Source organism: Camellia sinensis, chromosome 3 (genome assembly GCF_055761805.1).
Source record: "Camellia sinensis isolate YWXY chromosome 3, ASM5576180v1, whole genome shotgun sequence".
Taxonomy (NCBI): domain Eukaryota; kingdom Viridiplantae; phylum Streptophyta; class Magnoliopsida; order Ericales; family Theaceae; genus Camellia; species Camellia sinensis.
Genome location: NC_138963.1, coordinates 215,107,223 through 215,127,699, shown reverse-complemented (window position 1 = coordinate 215,127,699; position 20,477 = coordinate 215,107,223). Strand labels below are relative to the sequence as shown.

Here is a 20,477-nt window from a genome sequence, read left to right as displayed (position 1 = left end):
AAAATTTTCTTTGAGTTCAAATCAGAGAAATTCAGAGAAAATAGGATAACACAGAGAAGATTAAACAAGACAGAGAAAAGTACCTAGAGAAAGTTGATCATAACAGAATACAAACAAGTTCTTGCAATTTCCTCACCAAAATACTAAATTTTGTCAATTTACAGCCCAATTTCCTAACAAATTTTTTATTTTTGATCAACTTTGAAAATCCAAACCCAAATCCCCAATTCACCAACTTAGCAAAATTACACAGCAAAACTGTAATACAAAACCAGAACTCCAACCCATTTCTTAACCAAAATAGTAATAAAATTCGTGAATTCATCCACATTAAACCAATGTCCATTGACAAACGCTCCAATTCCAAAAGTTTCAATACCGAGAAATGAGAAAAAAGACATCATAAAGAGTTTCATAGGTATAATATATTCATTTACATATATACGTATAGTGAGAGAAATAGATCATAAAATGCAAAACAACTAGAGAAAATTCGATCTAAGAATTTTTCTCCAGAGAAATTCTAGGAAGGCCAGAGAAATTCTCTAAAAATCCAGAGAAAATTCACAAAATTTCTATATCTAGAAAAAATTCAGATTTACTCACAATTTTCTCTGTATTTTGACCAAGGAACGTGGAACACACCTTAGCAAACAAGCTTCATCACTCTCTTCACAGTCTCCTTCTCTACATCAACAATGGTAAGATCTCTATTATCATCACCATCATCATCTCTATGTATATGTATAAATCTTTCTTTTTCGTTTTTGTTCAGATCATTCTAGAGAAGAATCGTAGAGAGATCTCCAAACACCTCTTTCAAGGTCTTCACTTTTTTACTCTCTTTTCTGTGTGTGTGTGTGTGTGTGTGTGTGTGTGTTTATATGATTGTTGTTTGTGTATGTAAAGGGTGTGTTCTATGAAAAGAAAGATTACAACTTCGCGAAGCACCCAGATATCGATGTGCCCAACCTACAGGTCATTAAGCTCATGCAGAGCTTCAAATCGAACAAGTACGTGTGAGAAACCTTCGCTTGGATGCACTATTACTGGTATTTGACCAACAATGGCATTGAATTTCTCAGAACTTATCTCAATTTGCCATCTGAGATCGTTCCCAATACCTTGAAGAGAGCAACCAGTCCTATTCCAACTGGTGGTCGTTTCGATGGTGGTCCACCTGGCGATCGTTCGACATCCCAGACGAGAGTCCAATCATGAAGGTTGATTAGGCGGTGGAGGTAGAGGCGGAGGTGGCAACCATTGAAAGGAGTAAAGTGAGGTTTGGATTTAGAGAGAGAGAAAGAGAGATAAAATAGAGAAGGTAGAGAGAGAAAATGAGGTTTGATTTGAGAGAGTCAAATTTCTCTGTGATATATGAATGTGAGGTTGAGAGACCTTAGATATCATAAAACAATATTGTAAATCTCTTCCATTACTAAAAATGAGAGAGGGACCTTAAACTAATTTTCTTTTAACACTACAAGAAAAAAGGGGCTTAAAAGATGAAACTTTTTGCGACGGCACAACTTGCCGTCGTAAAAAATGTGAGTATTTGCAACGGCATAAAATGCTGTCGCGAAAAGGAGAGTATTTGCGACGGCAGAAATTGTTGTCGCAAAAAAAAAAAAGAGTATTTGTGATGGCAGAGATTGCTGTCACAAAAAAAAAAAGAGTTTTTGCGACGGTACCAGCTGCAGTCGCAAAAAAAAAAAAAAAGAGTTTTTTGCAACTGTAATAGGTACCGTTGCAAAAAAAAAAGAGTAAAATATATATATATATATATATATATATATTGTGGCTTTGAGACGGCTTCATATATATATACTCACAAAATGGTTTAAATAAATGCAACGGTATTTTTTTGTCACAAAAAAAAACGACATCGTCTTACTCTTTTGAACATTTCTCTTTTCACCCATTTTTTCATCTCTGTCTATGTCTCTGTCTCTCTTCTCCTTCTCTCTCTCATTCATCACTCTTCTCTGTCTGTCTGCCTGTCTCTCTCTCTTTCTCTATGTGTCTTTGTCTCTCTTCTCTTTCTCTCTCTCACTCATCACTCTTCTCTGTCTGTTTGTCTCTCTCTTTCTCTCTTTCTCTCTGTGTCTTTGTCTCTCTTCTCTTTCTCTCTCTCACTCATCACTCTTCTCTGTCTGTCTATCTGTCTCTCTCTTTCTCTTTCTCTTTCTCTCTGTGTCTCTCGCATATCTCGCTTCTCTCTATCTCTCTCATTTCTCTTCTCTCTCTCTTCTTTTTATCTCTCTCGCTCTCTCGATCATCTTTCTATGTCTCTCTCTCGTTTATCTCTTTTCGCTCTTTCTCTCTCTCTCTCTCTCTCTCTCTTTGTTTATATTTTTTCACCCATTTTTTCATCTTCCACTCTCTCTTCTTTTTCCCTCTCTCTCCCATCACTCTTCTCTGTCTGTCTGTCTATCTATTTCTCTCTCTCTCTCTCACGCATCTATCTCTTCTCTCATCTCTGTCTCTTTCGCACATCTCTCTTCTCTCTGTCTCTTTCATCTCTCTCTATCTCTCTCGCTCATCTCTCTATCTCTCTTCTCTCTATGTTTCTCTCTGTCTCTCTCGTTCATCTCTCTTCTCTCTCTGTCTCTTTTTCTATCTCTCACTCTCTCTCTCTCTTTTTTTTTTCTCTCTCTCACTCATTACTATTCTCTGTCTATCTGTCTTTGTCTCTGTTTATGTCTCTCTCTCTTTCTCTTTTTGCCTCTCGTTCATTTCTCTTCGCTCTCTCTCTCTCTCTCTCTCTCTCTTTCTATGTCTTTCTCTCAATCATCTCTTTTCGCTCTCTTTCTCTCTCTCTTTGTCTATCTCTCGCTCATCTCTTGTTTCTCTCTCTTTTTCTGTCTGTCTGACTCTCTATCTCTGTCTCTCTCTATATCTCTTTCTCTCTCTCACTTATCACTATTCTCTCTCTCTTTCTCTCTATGTGCCTGTCTGTCTGTCTCTCACTCTTCTCTCTCTTTTTCTCTATGTGTTTGTCTGTCTGTCTGTCTGTCTCTCTCTCCCATTGTGTTCGCCTTGCTCACTCTTTCATTCCCCTCTTCTCTATTTACCGAGCTCTCCACTACAAGAAAATGCACTTTTATCGAGCACATTATCTCTCTCTCTCTCGCTCATCACTCTGTATTTGTGTCTCTCTATCTCTCTTCTCTATCTGTCTCTCACTCATCTCTCTCTCACTACCCATCTCTCTCTCACCACCACTACTACCACTGTTGCCACTCCACTTCTACGACTATCATTACTACTGCTATCGCCACCACTCCACTACCACCACCACTACTACCATTACCTTTCCTCCGCTACCGCTACTCTATCTTCTCTACCACTACCATAACTTTACTACTAATCTCCTTTGCTGCCACCGCCGCCGCCGCCGCCGCCGCCACCACCACCACTATCACCTCTTATCCACCACCTTCACCACTACTACCGCTCCCTATCATTTACCACAAAAACATTAGTTCATGATTTTTAGTAACAAAAAAAAATGGGTCGCAGAAAAACATTTTTTATTCAAGTATTATTCCTACTTCTACCAAATAAAAAATAATAACACTAATTTTTTATTCATTAAAATAAAAATGAAACAAATAAATTCTCAACATTAGTAACTAAAAGAAAATCAAAAATCAAAAAAAAATCATTAACTATAAAAAAAAATTATTTTAACAAAAAATATATTTGTTTGGCAACGGCAACCTCCGTCGCAAAAAAAAAAAAAAAAAGGAAACTAAAAATTCATTTGTGATGGAAACTAAAAAAAAAATGTTCCCAATCCCGCTCGGTTTCCCCTCATTTTTTTTCTCATTCCCGCCCAGCCCCCCTCCACCCCCACCCAAAAAACCCAAAAATCCCCAATCTCTTAGAACCAAAATCCCTAATCTTTTCTACCAAATATCCTCATCTCTCTCTCTCTCTCTCTCTCTCTCTCTCTCTCTCTCTCTCTCTCTCTCTCTCTCTCTCTCTCTCGCGCGCGCGCGACTGTAAGCATAGTAGACGACGGCGCCGAGCCACGACAGCGATAGATATATATATGTTTACATACACCAGTCAGGCATTAGAGTGTTACCCTCGAGTCCTCTTCACACATAAAATTCCTAACCCTAACTTCACTCTTAGACCTTCAATGGTGTTGTGTCCCTCACTACCACCCCCAAAGTATCTCCCCTTTGAATCTCTCTGACGACCTCACAAAATCTCTATCTCGGCTAGCACCGTTTGTCCCAAGGAGCTCCGCCTCGGCCTAGTTCCTCTCTGTTGTCATGGCTTCAAGAACCGGTCGGTTTTCGCATTCGTAGCTTCGCACGAGGAATTTGTAAGTTGATTGAAATTTTGAGCAATTTATGCATTCAAGTGTGTTCTAGTGTTGGACTGTTGCTTATTTGATTCACGCGAGAATTTCTTTTAGCATTTTTTTGTTGTTGTTATTGTTGAAATTTTCAGTTTTGAATTTGTGTTTGATAAAGAAATGGCATTTATAAATTGTTAGATTGTTTTTCTCAATGACATTACTATAATAGGAATGAGTGAAATTTTGGGAGAATTAAATAAAATTCATTAGGTGGTGCATCTGAAAATGTGGTTGAGGACGATGTTTTCTGAAATTGTGTTTACATATCTTCATATATATGTTTCTTTTTGTATACGTCAATATATTAAATACAACGGATGGAAGATGTAATAACCCGACCCTTGTATGTGATTCTGATACATTTTGAGTCTCTTATTCTGTGCTTTCAAATGCTTAATGTGAACCTTCATGAGAAATTAAGTTTAAGCACATGTATTTGATGAATTGAACCTGTATCTTTTGGTAAGGAAAGTATCTGTCACAATTAGAATGCTAAATCAGAAATTGAGAGCCTCAGAGACTTGATAAGCCGAAATTGATGTTATAGTTGAAATCAGCATAATTTTGAAGTAATAATAAGTATTGCTGTGAAATTTCAATTTAGGATGATTAAACGATTGATTTTTGTCCTATTTAACTTTTTCTTTTATATTATATATATATGTATGCCTCTTGATCAAAAAGATGGAAAAAGAATCTAAGTATCTTTTGTATGGAATTGAAAGAGGAGAGGTAGAAAGGTAGGAGAGAAACCTAGCAAGAGTGGAAGATTGGGTGAATTAAGAGGATCTATTGAGATTTGAAGTTCAAGGTATGCATTCTTTGTTTTGCTAAGCTTCTTGTCAATTTATTGAGGAATTCTCTACAATATTCAAGTTGAAGTTATAATGGAGATCAAGAGTGTGTATATATCTTCTTGTCTAATTGTGTTTGTGGTTGTATTGGAAATTCCAAGTTTGTGTTAGTGTTCTTTTCTCTTGAGTTTACTTGTTGTGTGGAAGTTATTTACACACCTAGATGATGATTTATATATCTAAGTAGATAGTTAAGATCAAATATATGGAAAGAATGGGTTGTGCATGTGAAATTGGAAGTGATGATCTTAATTACATTCTTGATGCATGTTATGGTGTTATTGAACCATTATAGTACACCAAATTTGCTTACTTGTGCCTCACCATAAGTGTATCAATGGAGGTTTTTATTGAATTTCGGACAGAAATTATGCAGAATCGCTGCACGTACGGGGGTCATGGCCGCACGTGCGGGAAGCTTGGCCGCACGTGCGGGAGTCCTGGCCGCACGTGCGGGAATTGGTGCAATTTTGGGCTTGAACACTGCTAAAAAAGCACGTGCGGGGCATCATTGCCGCACGTGCGGGGCTCATAGCCGCACGTGCGGCCCAAGCTGTAAAACATGGTTCGCTCCATTTTGCGTGCTCGACCCTTGGATATTTTTAGAAATTGTATTTTGTGCCTACTAATGTTTGTAAATTCATTTGAAGTGGAATGAATCAGGAACTAATTCAACAAAGAGGAATTAACTAACTTACAAGTTATGAATGTGTACAGGACACACTTCGAGAGGAACTAGTGCCCCGCAGCAACACAGTGAGTAATAGTACTATCGATGTACCTTAATCACGTTAATTATTATTGTTATTGACGTTATGTTCTTCGCAAGAACTTATGTTAACATGTATTCTACTTGGGAAACGGTGTGAAATTATGGAATTGAGAAACAGTGTGAAAATATGGAAATATCAAAAGAACTTGTGAAATATGAATTTATAAGGCCGAGGGACAACTTGTGAAATACGAATCTATGAGGCCGAGGGCCAACTTGTGAAATTATGAATCCATGAGGCCGAGGGCCAAATTGTGAAGTTACGAATCCATGAGGCCAAGGGCCAATTTGTGAATGTGTGAACCCATCAGGCCAAGGGCCAATCTGTGAAGTTGTGAACCGACAAGGTCATTCTGCAAATTTGTACAGAATCAGACTAACTTTATGATTTCTGCATTACTTACACTTTTAAATGTGTTACAATTTAAATTGAATATTGAAGCATTTAAGTACTATTGTTCACTGAGCCTGGCTCACTCTAAGTTATGTCTGTTTCTGTAGGTAACCAACCTGGGGGTCGGTCCAAGCCCTGTCACCGTTAAACTTTTGTCAGCCTAAGCATAACCAGGCACTTGGTTGAAGCCGTACATTTTTGTGGTGTTTTGCTAGACGATGGCTTGCATTCTAGTTATTGACTTAAGATAAAATGTACATAATGTTTTGTTATACGCCCAACCTTGGGGCTGGATCTGTATATGCTTATAACTAGTTCTCAAATGTGTGTCTCCTTTTTGCAATGTGATCCTGGCATGGTAATAGTAGCTCAATTGATGTCATACTTTCTTATATATTATCTTATGATATCAATGCTTCCGTTCAGGCCCCTATGTTATATATCAGGTTAAGTGTTCGTTTCTGCATAGGTCATGCCCAAATTGCTAGGGGCGGGTTTGGGGTGTGACAGAAGATATTAGAGAAAAAAATATTAAGATATAAGTGTCATTAAATTCAATCAAATTTGTTCCTCCAGTCATTTAATGTAGGTCAATCTAAATTTGACAACGAACTGTTGAGAATCTTTACATTTAATTAAAAATCTGGTTATTGTATGTGTTTGCGCTTTTGTAAGGTAAGCTTCAAAGAGGTGTTTGTCCCTTACATTGGGGTAAGTCTCAGCATCTCTAGCCTCAAAGTTCCTTTAAAAAATGTAGTTAAACAATGTATATATGGTGTAAAAGAATTGGGGTGTTGCAGATGTTTGAAGACCATAATAGGTAGACAAAAAGTTCCGTGTTCTTTATGTTCTCTCTTTTGTGTTTATTTTTGTGCCTTCTTGTTTTATATATATATATATATATATATATATATAATAAAAAAAAATGCAAGGAACCTCAACTTTCAATAACATAAAAGGGGTGTATGCAAAATCTTGACTTTCTGTAGGCTTATTAGTATCAGACTAATTTATTGGATTGACCTTATGTAATTTTGCAGATTAATTTGGCTCATATAACTCTTAAAGGGCTGTCGGCTCATTGGTTAACCAAAAGAACGCAGAGATTTGGATATCAAGTTTCAGCGATTGGAGAAAAACTATTCCACATGAACGTAATTTTTTTTTTTTTAAAATTTTATTTATGTTCTTATGGTTTCCTTCCATTACTTTGTTTTCCCCTCCCTCTTTTTGGTGTTGTACTATTGTTGTACTATTGTTTGCATGGTTCAGTGGACAAAATTAGCTTTCCTGAAGTACAAAGAGGTAAAACTTCTTAACAAAGTAATTCTCAGTATATTGTTAAAAGCATTTAGTTACTACCTACTTTTTGAACTAACCAATTTTAGGATGATCTTTGTCTGAATTTATTCTAATTTCTACTGATGCAGCGTTTATTTACATCTATGTGAGGGCTCAGAAAGGGCTAAGAAATCATACATTCTTTTATTATGGAATAGCTTTTTTCTTTTCTTTTTATTTTATTTTATTTGATCTAACTTTGAATTTTCAAATTTTGGTTGTTACCTTATATCTAGGATTCTTCAATCTCAAATTCAAAGTCACAATCATATATTTCGATGCTAATAGCAGCATCTCCCCCTGTGAATCATGATGTTCCATTGCCCCTAGTTCCACAACTCCAAATTGCTCCAAGGTTATTGTCGTTGAGAGTAGCTGCCATGTTTAAAATACTGGTGAGTGCCTTTAGCTGCAAGAACAAATCTCTCTCTCTCTCTCTCTCTCTCTCTCTCTCTCTCTCTCTCTGCTGTAATATTTTTTAAAGTTCTCGTCTGGACTTTATGCAATGACTTAATAGCCCCAGACCTTGCATTCATCCCCATCTTCCATAACTGTTCAAGGTACTTGTGTTCATAAGCATTCTGCTTAAAGTCGAATGTTTTGCGGTGATGCTTGTTGGTGTCAATTCTGGATTTGTGATGCGAGAGTTGCGACCTCAAAAGTATTGATTCCACTATGCTTTCTTGGCTTAATACACGTCACAACTGTTGCTTGTTTGTCTCTGGATGTCTCTCTGTTGTCCCCATAGGAATGCTACATTTTACTGGTGATTTTCAAATTTATGAGATCTTATGGTTGTCTCACGTCATTAATAGAAGGCATTAGACTGCCCTGGGAACCTGAGATTAGTTGATAAAGCACTGCGAGCATAATTGTAGGGTCAATGATGCATACAAAGTGGTGGATGGGGATGATTTATATAACTGATGTTGGTAATGATGCTAGCTGGTATGAGGATGACTAAGAATTTGTATAAGATCCTTTAGTTACTGGTCATTATAAGCCACTGATTGCTGATCAATTTGAGTGTTCCATTTTTTCCCTTTCTGATATAATTAAATCTAATAATGTTTGTTATTCAATTAAGTGGAGGATTTTGTTTTTCAATTTAGTTAATTTAGTTACCATTGTTTCTTATGCTAGGCTGAACTAGTGAAAAGTTAAAAACATATCATAGCACTTGAAAAAACCAAACAGGGTTCAGCTATTTGTAATTTTATTTTATTCTTTTCCAACTTGATTTCTTAACATAAGAATAATTTGTTGTTTTCTGGAAATTATGAACCAAGTATTGTATTGTTTGCCTAGTACTCGATCTGTGCCATCTTGCTATGGTAGGCACAAGAAAAATCTGAAAGATGCTAATTTCTCTATTTAACTCTATATACATTCCCCCCCCCCCTCCCCCCATTCTTTGTTGCATATAAAATATTGAGTTCCTTGAAAATAGTTTTTAGCATATGAACTATTTTCTTGTTCAAAAATACCCAAGGGCAAGTAGTGTATCTCAAAAATGAAGAAACAGAATCTGTACTTAGAATCTCTTTTCTAAGTTGTTTTAGTCAATGTTCTGCCTTCTTTGTTGTTCCTATAGCACACTTTGGTTGGCTTGTCATCATCTTGTTTTTTTGAGCTTCAGAGGTGAGTGCCTAGCTCCAACTTGTTGATGTGTGACTAAACAATTCCAAATATATATATCTTTTGACACTTATCATTACGTTCTTCTCAAAGTGTTCTTGTTCCTTTTTGTTGCCATAGGAACATCTGAAGTATTTCCATTTTGTATTGAACTGTAAAGAAACAAGGATTAAAATCAAAATTCAAAGTATTTCTCAAAAAAAAAGTTGTGTCCATCTAAGCATGCTATAAACTGGTTGAAATATAACAGTTTTGAAAATTTTTGTTTGACTTATCATCAAAGATAGAGGACATTAAAAGGCTATATTCATTTATCCAAATAATAAAAAGGGAGTAGCCTGCTCGGGAAATCGAAAGCTAACAATGCAACAAAATATTTTAATCAGTATATCTTCACTTATTAATATACTTCACTTCTTTGATGAGAGAGAGAGGGAGAGAGAGAGAGAGGGAGAGAGAGAGAGAGGGGGGGGACACTTTATTGCTCTTTATTTGAATTTATAAATATTTCATTGTTTCCATTACTTATCTGAAATGTTGACATATCTGAGCCATATGAAAACTGCATTCTTACACAGAGTTTTGATCTTTGGTTGCTGGTCGTTCTTATGTACCCACAGTGCTTGATAAGTAGGGAGCACAACTCCTTGCAGTTGCTGTACTTGTGATTTTGAGAACTTGGATATCAGATCGCATTGCCTCTTTAAATGGTATTCTTTTCTTTTTTATTTTCCTAAATTAATTGAACTTTATGATATTCTTGGAAATTGAGAAGCTTTTGTGATTTAAAGGCGTTGGTTTTTTCAGGGACAACTGTAAAGTATGTTTTAGAGCAAGATAAGGTGGCCTTCACTCGATTGATTGGTGTTAGTATTCTTCAGAGTGTCGCATCTTCTTTTGTTGCACCTTCTTTGAGGTAAACTATACATTGAACCTTTTCTTAATTTCCAACCAAATTACATCACTTAATACCCACAAAAATGTAGTACAAAAACCTTCTAAAGACTCCATGAGAATTCCAAAATCGTTAAACGGCGTCGGATTGGCACGAAACTTGGCACACATGACTGCCTAGGCACGAGAGACTTGTGGGAGAAGATGGGACTCCAATCGGGTTCCCGGTTTGAGAGTTAGAGCCGAATTTCACTCTAGGCATACTAGTTCCTTAAGAAACTTTAATTCGAGGTGTTGACGCCCCAAAATCACCAAACGGGGTCGGATTGGCACGAAACTTGGCACACACGACCGCTTAGGCACGAAAGATTTGTGGGAGAAAACGGAGCTCGAATCGGGTTCCCGGTTTGGGAGTTAGAGCCAAATTTCTATCTAGCCAAAATTATTTACTTAATTATCTTTGTAATTATATAGTAGTTAATTTTTTATGTTTTTTTGTAATTAAAATATTAACACATAATTATATTGTCATTAATTATTTTTATTTTTTATTTTCAAATATTTCCCCAGTAGCAGTTTGCTTCTTGTGGAATGCAGGCATGTGAAGATTGCGATTAATTTTTGTTTTTGTTACCCACGGAAGAATCATGACGAAAACTTTTGTTTTTGATTTACGTTATTTTGAATTGTGAACAACATTATGTATTTAAACATTGTATATGTATTATGCAACATTATGTAGTGGGATAATTTTGCTGATGTGTTGTTATGAATGGAAGAATATTTTTATTATGGATGAATTGTTATTTTTATACTGAAATTTTTATATTATTATGTAATTTTTGGTTCATTTCTCAGTTATTTTTCATTTAATGCAGGTAATTTTCATATTTTTAATAATTTTATTGCAGGTTTTTTTTTTTTTTTTTTTGAGACGGCACTACACCGTCTCAAAAAACATTAGAACCAGATTGTTTTTGCGACATAAGCAATGTTATCGCAAAAGATATTTGCAAAAGTTGAAAAAAAACATTTCGCGACGGTATTATTTTCCGTCGCAAATAACCTTTTAGAGACGGCGTCGTCGTGCTGTCTCAAATAAACTTTTAGCGACGGCAAGTTACCCGTCACAATAAAACACTTTTGCGATGGTATTTTTGCCGTCGCAAATAACACTTTTAGCAACGGTAACACAATGCCGTCTCAAAAAATTCCAAATTTTTACATAATAATGGCGACGGTAGAATTCCATCGCAAAAAGGCAACTTTGCCGTCGCAAAAAAAAGGCGACAGTATTGTGCCGTCGCTAAAACCTTTTAGCAACGCCCTTTGTTGCGACCCCCCACTTGCCGTCGCTAAAAATCATCCGCCGTCGCAAAAAACCTTTTAAGACGACATTTGGAGTATTTGCGACGGCATTCTACCGTCACAAAAAGTCAGATTTTTTGTAATGTAATAATAACACATCATATAGAATACCAAAATTGATCAACTTCAAATTACTGTTAAAAGGGTCATTAGAATGGGAGAACTACCTCGAGTACGAGGACCACAGTTTTCTTTCTTCATATACGTAGGCCTGGCTCATTCACAAGGGTTTGTTGCCATCCAGTCCAGTTAACAAAAAGAAAACGAAGCTCGTATGCATACTGGCCCAGAATATGAAGAGCACCGGTTAGTGACTTCTCTTACGATCTATGGTCATCATCAGGGCAGGGTCAGAACCGGTGTGAACTATGGTCTCTAGGTATGCCTTTCATATTTCTCTCTTCTATCCCTCCGCATTGTTTGGTTTCACTTTTTAAAAAAATGAAATTTTTTATTTTCTGTATTTTTTTAATATTTAAAAAAAAAATTTAAATATACATAACATAAATACACTTAAAAAGTATAATATTTATGAAAAAAAAATTCTTTAAAATACTAAATATCAAAAATACAAAACAAAATATTAAAATTTAGTACATTTTCGTATTCTTGTGTATTTATTGATTTTTTACAAATATTTTGCTTTTTAAATACATTTAACTAAGATGCATCTAAAAAAGTTATTAAAAAAAATGCTTAAAATTTTAAAAAAATATTCACTAAAAACAAAAAATAAAAATAAAAAAACACACACAAAAAAAGAAAACCCAATTTTCAAAAAATTAAATCTAGAAAATTGAAACCAAAACAAGTACCCCAAGATCAACCTAAATCAATATCAAAGCAAGAACCCTGTCCTTCAAGAACGAACCAATAAATCAACTTATTTTGGTGATGGCTGGACAAAGTTTGGAAAGATTTCTATGAGGGAGCTAACCAAAATATGAGCCAAGGCACTCTTATATAATCTGCGAATATTCCGTTTACTCAATTAGGGTGTGTGACCAAATTACTTCTTCTAACTTTTTTAACTTTCAACAGAACTCAAACAACTTTTTCAAATTTGTTTTTCTGAATTGTTTGCTAGATTAGTTAATCGTAAAAACATCATTTCCAGCCAGAGGTATATTGATGAAATTTCTCTCTCAACCTCTATAAATTGTCAAAACTAACAAGTTACAAAAATAATTCGAAAAAGATAAATGTTATCATCCATGTAATGAATAATGGAACAATCATTAAAACAGAATGGAATATATTCATTTGCATTTGGCATCAAACACATCCTAAAAATTGCCCAGGCCAGAAGTCCACATATATGGGCTTGTATTGATGCAATTTTTGTAACAAAACAAATTACATATATACATGTATTATAAATGTATCTACATGCATGAATGGAATTCTAATAAGCACGTGTGCATGTGTGCCTCTTGCAGATATATGCAAAAACAGAAGAAATGAAATCTTCGTACAAATGATCATAATAGTATCATCATATAATATAACTTAATGTACAACAGAAGAGTTCCAGAAATACAACAACACACATATATACAAAGAGCTCGAGGTCATAAACAAGTTCTTAGTAATATTATGCATAAACATTAAACAGCACGAACTGCTAATGCATAATTCATCAAGATTATTAAAAAGCGAGGAAAATAACGTAAAATCGAAAAAGGAACTACAAAAATGCATAAAGATCTAATAAACTATTAAACTGAGAAAGTGAAGGTCACACTACTAGCTCACATCCACATTGGCTGTGGCAGCTTCAGGATGGTAGTGAAGCATTTCCTTCCACATCATCTCCCTTATCATTTCTTCCCCCAAGTCCTCATCTATGTCCAGATCAATCGGGACCTGTGCTGGAGGGTCACAGTTCGAATCATATAGTGAAGACATGTAAGGGTGTTGGAGTGCTTCAGTAACACTAATCCTCTTTGATGGGTCAAAGACGAGCATCTTCTGTAGGAGATCAATTGCCAAAGGATGGGCATTTGGATAAAGCCGAGAAAAAGGTGTCCCGGGAGAATAAGGTAGTGATTTAATAAACTTCCTTGCTTTCGGGTTATCAATGAATTCAAGATCATCCTCCCTCTGGCTACCAAGGATGTTAATAATCAGCTTGAGTTGGTTGAGACACTCTGTTCCAGGAAAGATGGGCTTCCGTCCCAGAAGTTCAGCAAAGATGCATCCAACAGACCACACATCAATTGAGGTCCCATAGTTGTCACAACAGAGGAGGAGCTCTGGTGCCCTGTACCAGCGAGTAACCACATACTCGGTCATGAACTGGCCCCTGCCACTGCTGGTGCGTGCAAGCCCAAAATCACATATTTTTAGGTCACAGTTTGCATTGATGAGAAGGTTCCCCGGCTTCAAGTCACGATGAAGAATGTTTGCTGAATGGAGATACTTCAGTCCTCGAAGCAACTGTTCAGGGAAATCTAGATTAGTTTTACAAGCAAAAGAGATAAGGGACTGAATTTATCATGTCTCATAAACCTAACAATAATCACAACCATCCCAAATACTATAAAGGAACAAAATGGGCTCACTTCCATTTGATTTCCCAATGGTAGTCACTTCCATGTTTTGTCCCAATGCTCCTTGATGGAATGCCAGCAACAATATAAAGATATAATGCCAAGCATTCAAAAAAGAAGAGGAACAAAATTGGAATTTAACTTGGAGCACAAAGTTGGATGTTTCATACACCTGTTTATGATTAATTTTATTCTATTTTTATGCACTTCATGAGTTAGAATGTTGTTGAACATATTTAATGGATTTTATTAGATTTTATTAGTTAGTGGCATTTCTAGAATTTTGAAAATTATAAGACACGGGTTGTAAACATCGCCCGTAGGTCGTATTGCAGGTAAAATATTGTTATTGGGTCTTATATGGAGCATTTATTTAGGTCTAGATTATTCTAATTGGTCAAAATTCCTTTTCCTAAATAATGAGTCTGAAGTAAAACTGAACGAGCACAATACCACACAAAGCACAAAGTTGTAAATTCCAAAAGTGTCAATCCAACTAATTTTGGTATTCACTCTATATAATAGATACCGATATTTTTCCCATTAATGTGTGTTTGGGAGGGGCGACCATTGGTTTAATGGTAAAAACTTTGCCTATAATCTTGAGATTATGGGTTCAAGTCTCGGGGCCACCACTTTGTGCACAATGCCAAAGGTTAGGTGTGTACCCAATCTTTTCCCTCCCAAACACACATTAATATGTACTATTTGGACGTGCTTTTTAAGCATAAAAGGTGTTATACTGAAACAACAAAACCATACAAAGGACACTTGTATATCCAGCTCATTAAAACTTTCAAGTTTTGACATCTAGACTCTACTCTTGACGACTTATGTAACTCCCCATTTCACGTAAGCAATGCTGTGAACAAGATGATAAGAATGAGAACACAGGTGTTCAGTCATATGAGACAACTTCACGTTGTGGCAGTCACTATCAATGTGAATCAGAAAGCAGAGATCACATTATCAATCTCATGAACCTAATATACCACTATCTCTACACAAATCAAAGCCAAAAAAGGTTTGACCATTCACAGAATCTTTCATCACTAGTTTCAATACTACAGAATCTTCCTAGATTAAAGATTGTAAACTATGCATAAACAATTTATTCTAAATCAATAAGAAAAACTGTTTATTCATAATTTCAATATCAATAACTGTTTAATATACCTGGAATAAGAAATATTGGCAATGGTCATTGGTAAGAGCTTGAGAGGACTTAATAATCTGATGCAAATCTGTATCCATAAGTTCATAAACCAGGTAGACATCCTTGAAAGTTCTCCTATGGATAGGCATCATGACATCTTTCAAAGCAATCACATTTTCATGTCTAAGATGCCGGAGGAGCTTCAGTTCACGCAATGTTCTCAGCGCATCTACACAGTTCTCAAAGGCATTATGTATCTTCTTAATTGCAACCTTCTCATTGGTTTCCCTGTTAATGGAAGAGCACACAATACCATAGGCCCCTCGACCAATAGGCTTGATTGGCACATACTTGGTATCAATCTCAAACAAAGTTTGCCACATGGAATAGTAATGCTTCCCTGGAGAGTTAATTCCATTCGGAGGCTCAACTGGAGTCGCCATTTTCCTACAAACAAAAATGACGAAACTAAACAAAAAAAATAAGATAAAAAAAAATAAAACTGAAAACAAGTCTAGCAATGAAGTACAAACCCACTATCTAGAACAATGAAGTTGTAATGGGGTGGTGCACATTGTTGCCAAAATGGCCGGACTTTGGATGCTACCATGAAGTACAAACCCACTATCTAGAACAATGAAGTTGTAATAGGGTGGTGCACATTGTTGCCAAAATGGCCCGACTTTAGATGCTACCATGTCCTGGTTGGGAAATTTCCCAAACTCGATTGATAGGGAAGTTGAATCATTTCCAGGACCTATATAATCATTTCGAGAAAACCAATTGATGCCCTAAAATCAGATTATCTTACTATTGTGTCTTGTCACTGGCTGCTATTCTCTAGAACGTGCCACGGTTGTGTAATGTATCGTTCTTCCTATGGATTGGGAAATTAATAATCAATAGTTGGATAACACAGATGGCTTGATTCAGAGTCACAAGAAAATCAAGATTCACGTTTTCAACAACTAGATGGTGGACCAAAGGTCAAATTTTCCAAAATTAGACAGATTCGTGAAAATGGACAATTCTCACTCAATTTCCAAAAGTTCTCTTGTGCTTTTGCTCAACTAGAAGCAATTCATGGAAAAGCCCTTTACTTACTCTCGACTAATTGAATTAAGGTCTAGTTCATCGAACAATTACGGGAAAAGCACTGAAATTTCACTAAATAGTAATTACTTGTATAGGAAAACCCCCAAAAAAATTAAAGAAATAGATTGTTACTATCACAGACAAATATGAAGAAAGGAAGAAAATTTCCATAAATATTTCAGGAAATTTTTTTTTAAAAAAAAATAAATAAATAAAGAAGCAGAGCCTATAAATAAGACCTACTTTGATGGTTGTTGTGATCTTCCACAATTTCCTTCTCCTGGATTATTTTCACATGAAGTCTGACACCGACCTCTTCGTTGCCCCTGATGATTTCGATTGCTATTTGTCAAGCATCTCCAATATTCTGAGGTACCACTTGGCTTTCCAAAAACTTTTTCACTGAAATTCCAATCCAATTCGCTTTTCAGCAACTGGATTCACTGCAAGTCTACTTGGAATCTCTCCGTATTTTGACAATCAACCACTTATGCTCTGCAATTCAACAAAATCTCTGCACTGAAAACCCTAGTTGTGGCTAATTTGCACGGATCAAGAACAGCTCCACTGAAGAATCCATCGTTCGATCCTTTCGATTGAATTTCTTAGTTAGTAGTGATAATATACATATAATATATATTGGGAAAGGCAGAGAGAGATCTTAGGGATCTGAGGCAGAAACAGTTGATTCGTAAACTCGTCGCGTTCGGACAGAGCTGGGCAGCGGTTGGATCATTGTGGGTGTGAAGGGTGAAGTAGGGCTGGGCATAGATTACCCGAACAAACCGTACAATCCTAACGAATCCATCCGCATATAAATGGTCGATTTTGGCATTATTTGGGAAGGGTAAAGTGGTTATTTTAGTTATAAAACATAAAATAAGTTATTTTAGTTATAAAATATAATGAGAGCTTTTTGATAAATTTTTTTTAAAAAAAAATTATTCCATCCAACCCATATTCTTTTTTATTATTCCATTAAGTCCTATTTGAGGTAAGAAGACCAAAATACCATTTTCATTTACTTATGTTCCATTTAGTCCATATTATTTTCTTATATTTTAATAAGTCCTATGGGTGACATAATTACTAAAATACCTCTCGCATCGTCAATGTGAATGTTCCTATTTGAAGTAAGAAAACCAAAATACCCTTTTCATCTACTTATGTTCCATTTAGTCCATATTATTTTCTTATGTTTCAATAAGTCCTATGGGTGACATAATTACCAAAATACCCCTAATGTGAATGTTCACATCGTCAATGTGAATGTTCACACTGTCAATGTAAATGTTCACACCATCAATGTGAATGTTCCTATTTGAGGTAAGAAGACCAAAATACCCTTTTCATCTACTTATGTTCCATTTAGTTCACATTATTTTCTTATATTTTAGTAAGTCTTATGGGCGACATAATTACCAAAATACTCCTAACGTGAATGTTCACATCCTATGGGTGACATAATACCAAAATACCCCTAATGTGAATGTTCACATCGTCAATGTGAATGTTCACACCGTCAATGCGAATGTTCCTATTTGAGGTAAAAAGACCAAAATACCCTTTTCATCTACTTATGTTCCATTTAGTCCACATTATTTTCTTATGTTTCAATAAGTCCTATGGGTGACATAATTACCAAAATACCCTTAATGTGAATGTTCACACCGTCAATGTGAATGTTCCTATTTGAGTTAAGAAGACCAAAATACCCTTTTCATCTACTTATATTCCATTTAGTCCACATTATTTTCTTATGTTTCAATAAGTCCTATGGGTGACATAATTACCAAAATACCCCTAATGTGAATGTTCACATCCTATGGGTGACATAATTACCAAAATACCCTAATGTGAATGTTCACACTGTCAATGTAAATGTTCACACCGTCAATGTGAATGTTCCTATTTGAGGTAAGAAGACCAAAATATCATTTTCATCTATTTATGTTTCATTTAATCCACATTATTTTCTTATGTTTCAATAAGTCTTATGGGTGACATAATTACCAAAATACCCCTAATGTGAATGTTCACATCCTATGGGTGACATAATTACCAAAATACCCCTAATGTGAATATTCACATCGTCAATGTGAATGTTCACACTGTCAATGTAAATGTTCACACCGTCAATGTGAATGTTCATATCATCAATGTGTAGGGGCTTGGCCGAGCCCGGGCCAGGGCCAACCCATGTAAAGCCTCGTGGATGCTTGCCAAAATTCGGGCCGGGTTGGACCGGTCCGCGGGCCAAAAAATTAGGCCTAGGCCCTTGCCCTGGCACAAAGGTAATCAGGCTTTGGGTGCCTCGGTGGGTCGAGCCAAGGGGCTTGGGCTTAGACCTGGGCTTAGATCGGGCTTGGTTGAGCCTTGCTATTTTCCACAAAAAAGACACTGGGCCTCTGGCGGGTCGAGCCTTAAATGGGCCTTATGCGGGCCGAGTTTCAAAGTGATGGCCCAGGTCCTAGCCCAAGTTCTTAGGCTGGGCTCAGGCCCGGGCCCAAACGAGCTTGTCCCGGGCTGTGAGAGGGCTTCGGGTGGCCCACGGGCCACGGGCCAATTTATACTCCTATCAATGTGAATATTTACATTGTCAACAGGTCGAACCCGCTCCGAGTCGCGGGCCAATTTTACAGTCCTATCAATGTTAATGTTAACATGTCAATGTGAATATTCACATTGTAAACGGGTCGGGTCGGGCCAAACCCACGGACGGGTTTCGGGCCGTCTACAGGCCGCGGGTCAATTTTACACTCCTATCAACGTGAATGTTAATATGTTAATGTGAATATTCACATTGTCAACGGGCCGGGCCGGGCTCGCCCTGGGTAGCCCGCAGGCCGCGAGTGGGTTTCGGGCCGCCCACAGGCCGCAGGCCAATTTTACACTTTTATCAATGTGAATATTAACATGTCAATGTAAATATTCACATTGTCAACGGACCGGGCCCGCCCCGGCCCAGGGGAAAGATTCGGACCGCCCACGGACCACGGGCCAATTTTACATTCTTACCAATGTGAATGTTAAAATACGAATATTTACAGCCCGCCCCGCCCCGGGCAACGGGCGGGCTTCGGGCCGCCCACGGGCTGCGGGCCAATTTTACACTTCTATCAATGTGAATGTTAACATGTCAATATGAATATTCACATTGTAAACGGGCCGGGCCCGCGGGCAGGTTTCTGGCTGCCCACGGGCGACGGGCCAATTTTACACTCCTATCAATATGAATGTTAACATGTCAATGTAAATATTCGCATTGTAAACTGGCAGGGCCGGGTCGGGCCTGCGAGCGGATTTCGGGCCGCCTACGGGCCAGGGGTCAATTTTACACTCCTATCAACGTGAATATTAATATGTTAATGTGAATATTCACATTGTTAACGGGTCAGGCCAGGCCCGCCCCGGGCAGCCCATGGGCCGCGGGCCAATTTTATACTTCTATCTATGTGAATGTTAACATGTTAATGTGAATATTCACATTGTCAACGGACCGGGCCCGCCCCGGCTCGGGGGCGAGCTTCGGACCGCCCACGGGCCACGGGCCAATTTTATATTCTTACCAATGTGAATGTTAAAATATGAATATTTACAGCCGGCCCCGCCCCGGGCAACGGGTGGGCTTCGAGCCGTCCACGGGCCGCAGGCCAGTTTTACATTCCTGTCAATGTGAATGTTACCATGTCAATGTGAATATTCACATTGTAAACGGGCCGGGGGTCAATTTTACACTCCTATCAACGTGAATATTAATAAGTTAATGTGAATATTCACATTGTCAACGGGTCGGGTCGGGTCGGGGCCGCCCACGGGCCGCGGGCCAATTTTACACTTTTATCAATGTGAATGTTCACATTGTCAACGGACCAAGCCCGCCCCGGCCCGGGGGCGATCTTCGGACCGCCCACAGGCCACGGACCAATTTTATATTCTTACTAATGTGAATGTTAAAATATGAATATTTACATCATAAAATTGTTAACCGTTCAAAAAATATTTGTAAGGGTATCAAAATTAAATATAAGGGTATAA

General features: G+C 37.2%; 1 protein-coding gene and 1 long non-coding RNA gene across 4 annotated transcripts; one reads left to right on the top strand and one right to left on the bottom strand.

Annotated features, from left to right (window-relative positions):
• Positions 1–7,324: 7,324 nt before the first annotated feature.
• On the top strand, positions 7,325–11,060 carry LOC145823097 (uncharacterized). Of its 2 annotated transcripts, none has more exons than XR_014365239.1 (4): positions 7,325–8,131; positions 9,995–10,084; positions 10,182–10,290; positions 10,839–11,060. It is a non-coding gene; the product is annotated as an uncharacterized LOC145823097 (long non-coding RNA). The 2 variants fall into 2 exon arrangements; XR_014365240.1 differs by having other exon boundaries at positions 9,953–10,084.
• A 2,044-nt stretch (positions 11,061–13,104) lies between these two features.
• On the bottom strand, positions 13,105–17,267 carry LOC114288639 (mitogen-activated protein kinase homolog NTF3). 2 transcript variants are annotated; one of them, XM_028232188.2, is made up of 3 exons: positions 16,683–17,267; positions 15,365–15,812; positions 13,105–14,075 (listed from the first exon to the last, which is right to left on the bottom strand). In XM_028232188.2, exons 2-3 carry the CDS (start codon positions 15,785–15,787, stop codon positions 13,383–13,385), a joined length of 1,116 nt encoding a protein of 371 aa, XP_028087989.2. In that variant the 5' UTR covers positions 15,788–15,812; positions 16,683–17,267; the 3' UTR covers positions 13,105–13,382. The 2 variants fall into 2 exon arrangements, with proteins under 2 accessions (XP_028087989.2, XP_028087988.2); XM_028232187.2 differs by having other exon boundaries at positions 15,365–15,791; positions 16,683–17,249.
• Positions 17,268–20,477: the final 3,210 nt, after the last annotated feature.

Coding starts and splice junctions, on each gene's coding strand:
- LOC114288639 (XM_028232188.2), bottom strand. CDS start 15,787: ATGGCGACTCCAGTTGAGCCTCCGAATGGAATTAACTCTCCAGGGAAG. Junction 14,076..15,364: donor GCCAATATTTCTTATTCCAG/GTATATTAAACA, acceptor TTCCCTGAACAG/TTGCTTCGAGGACTGAAGTA.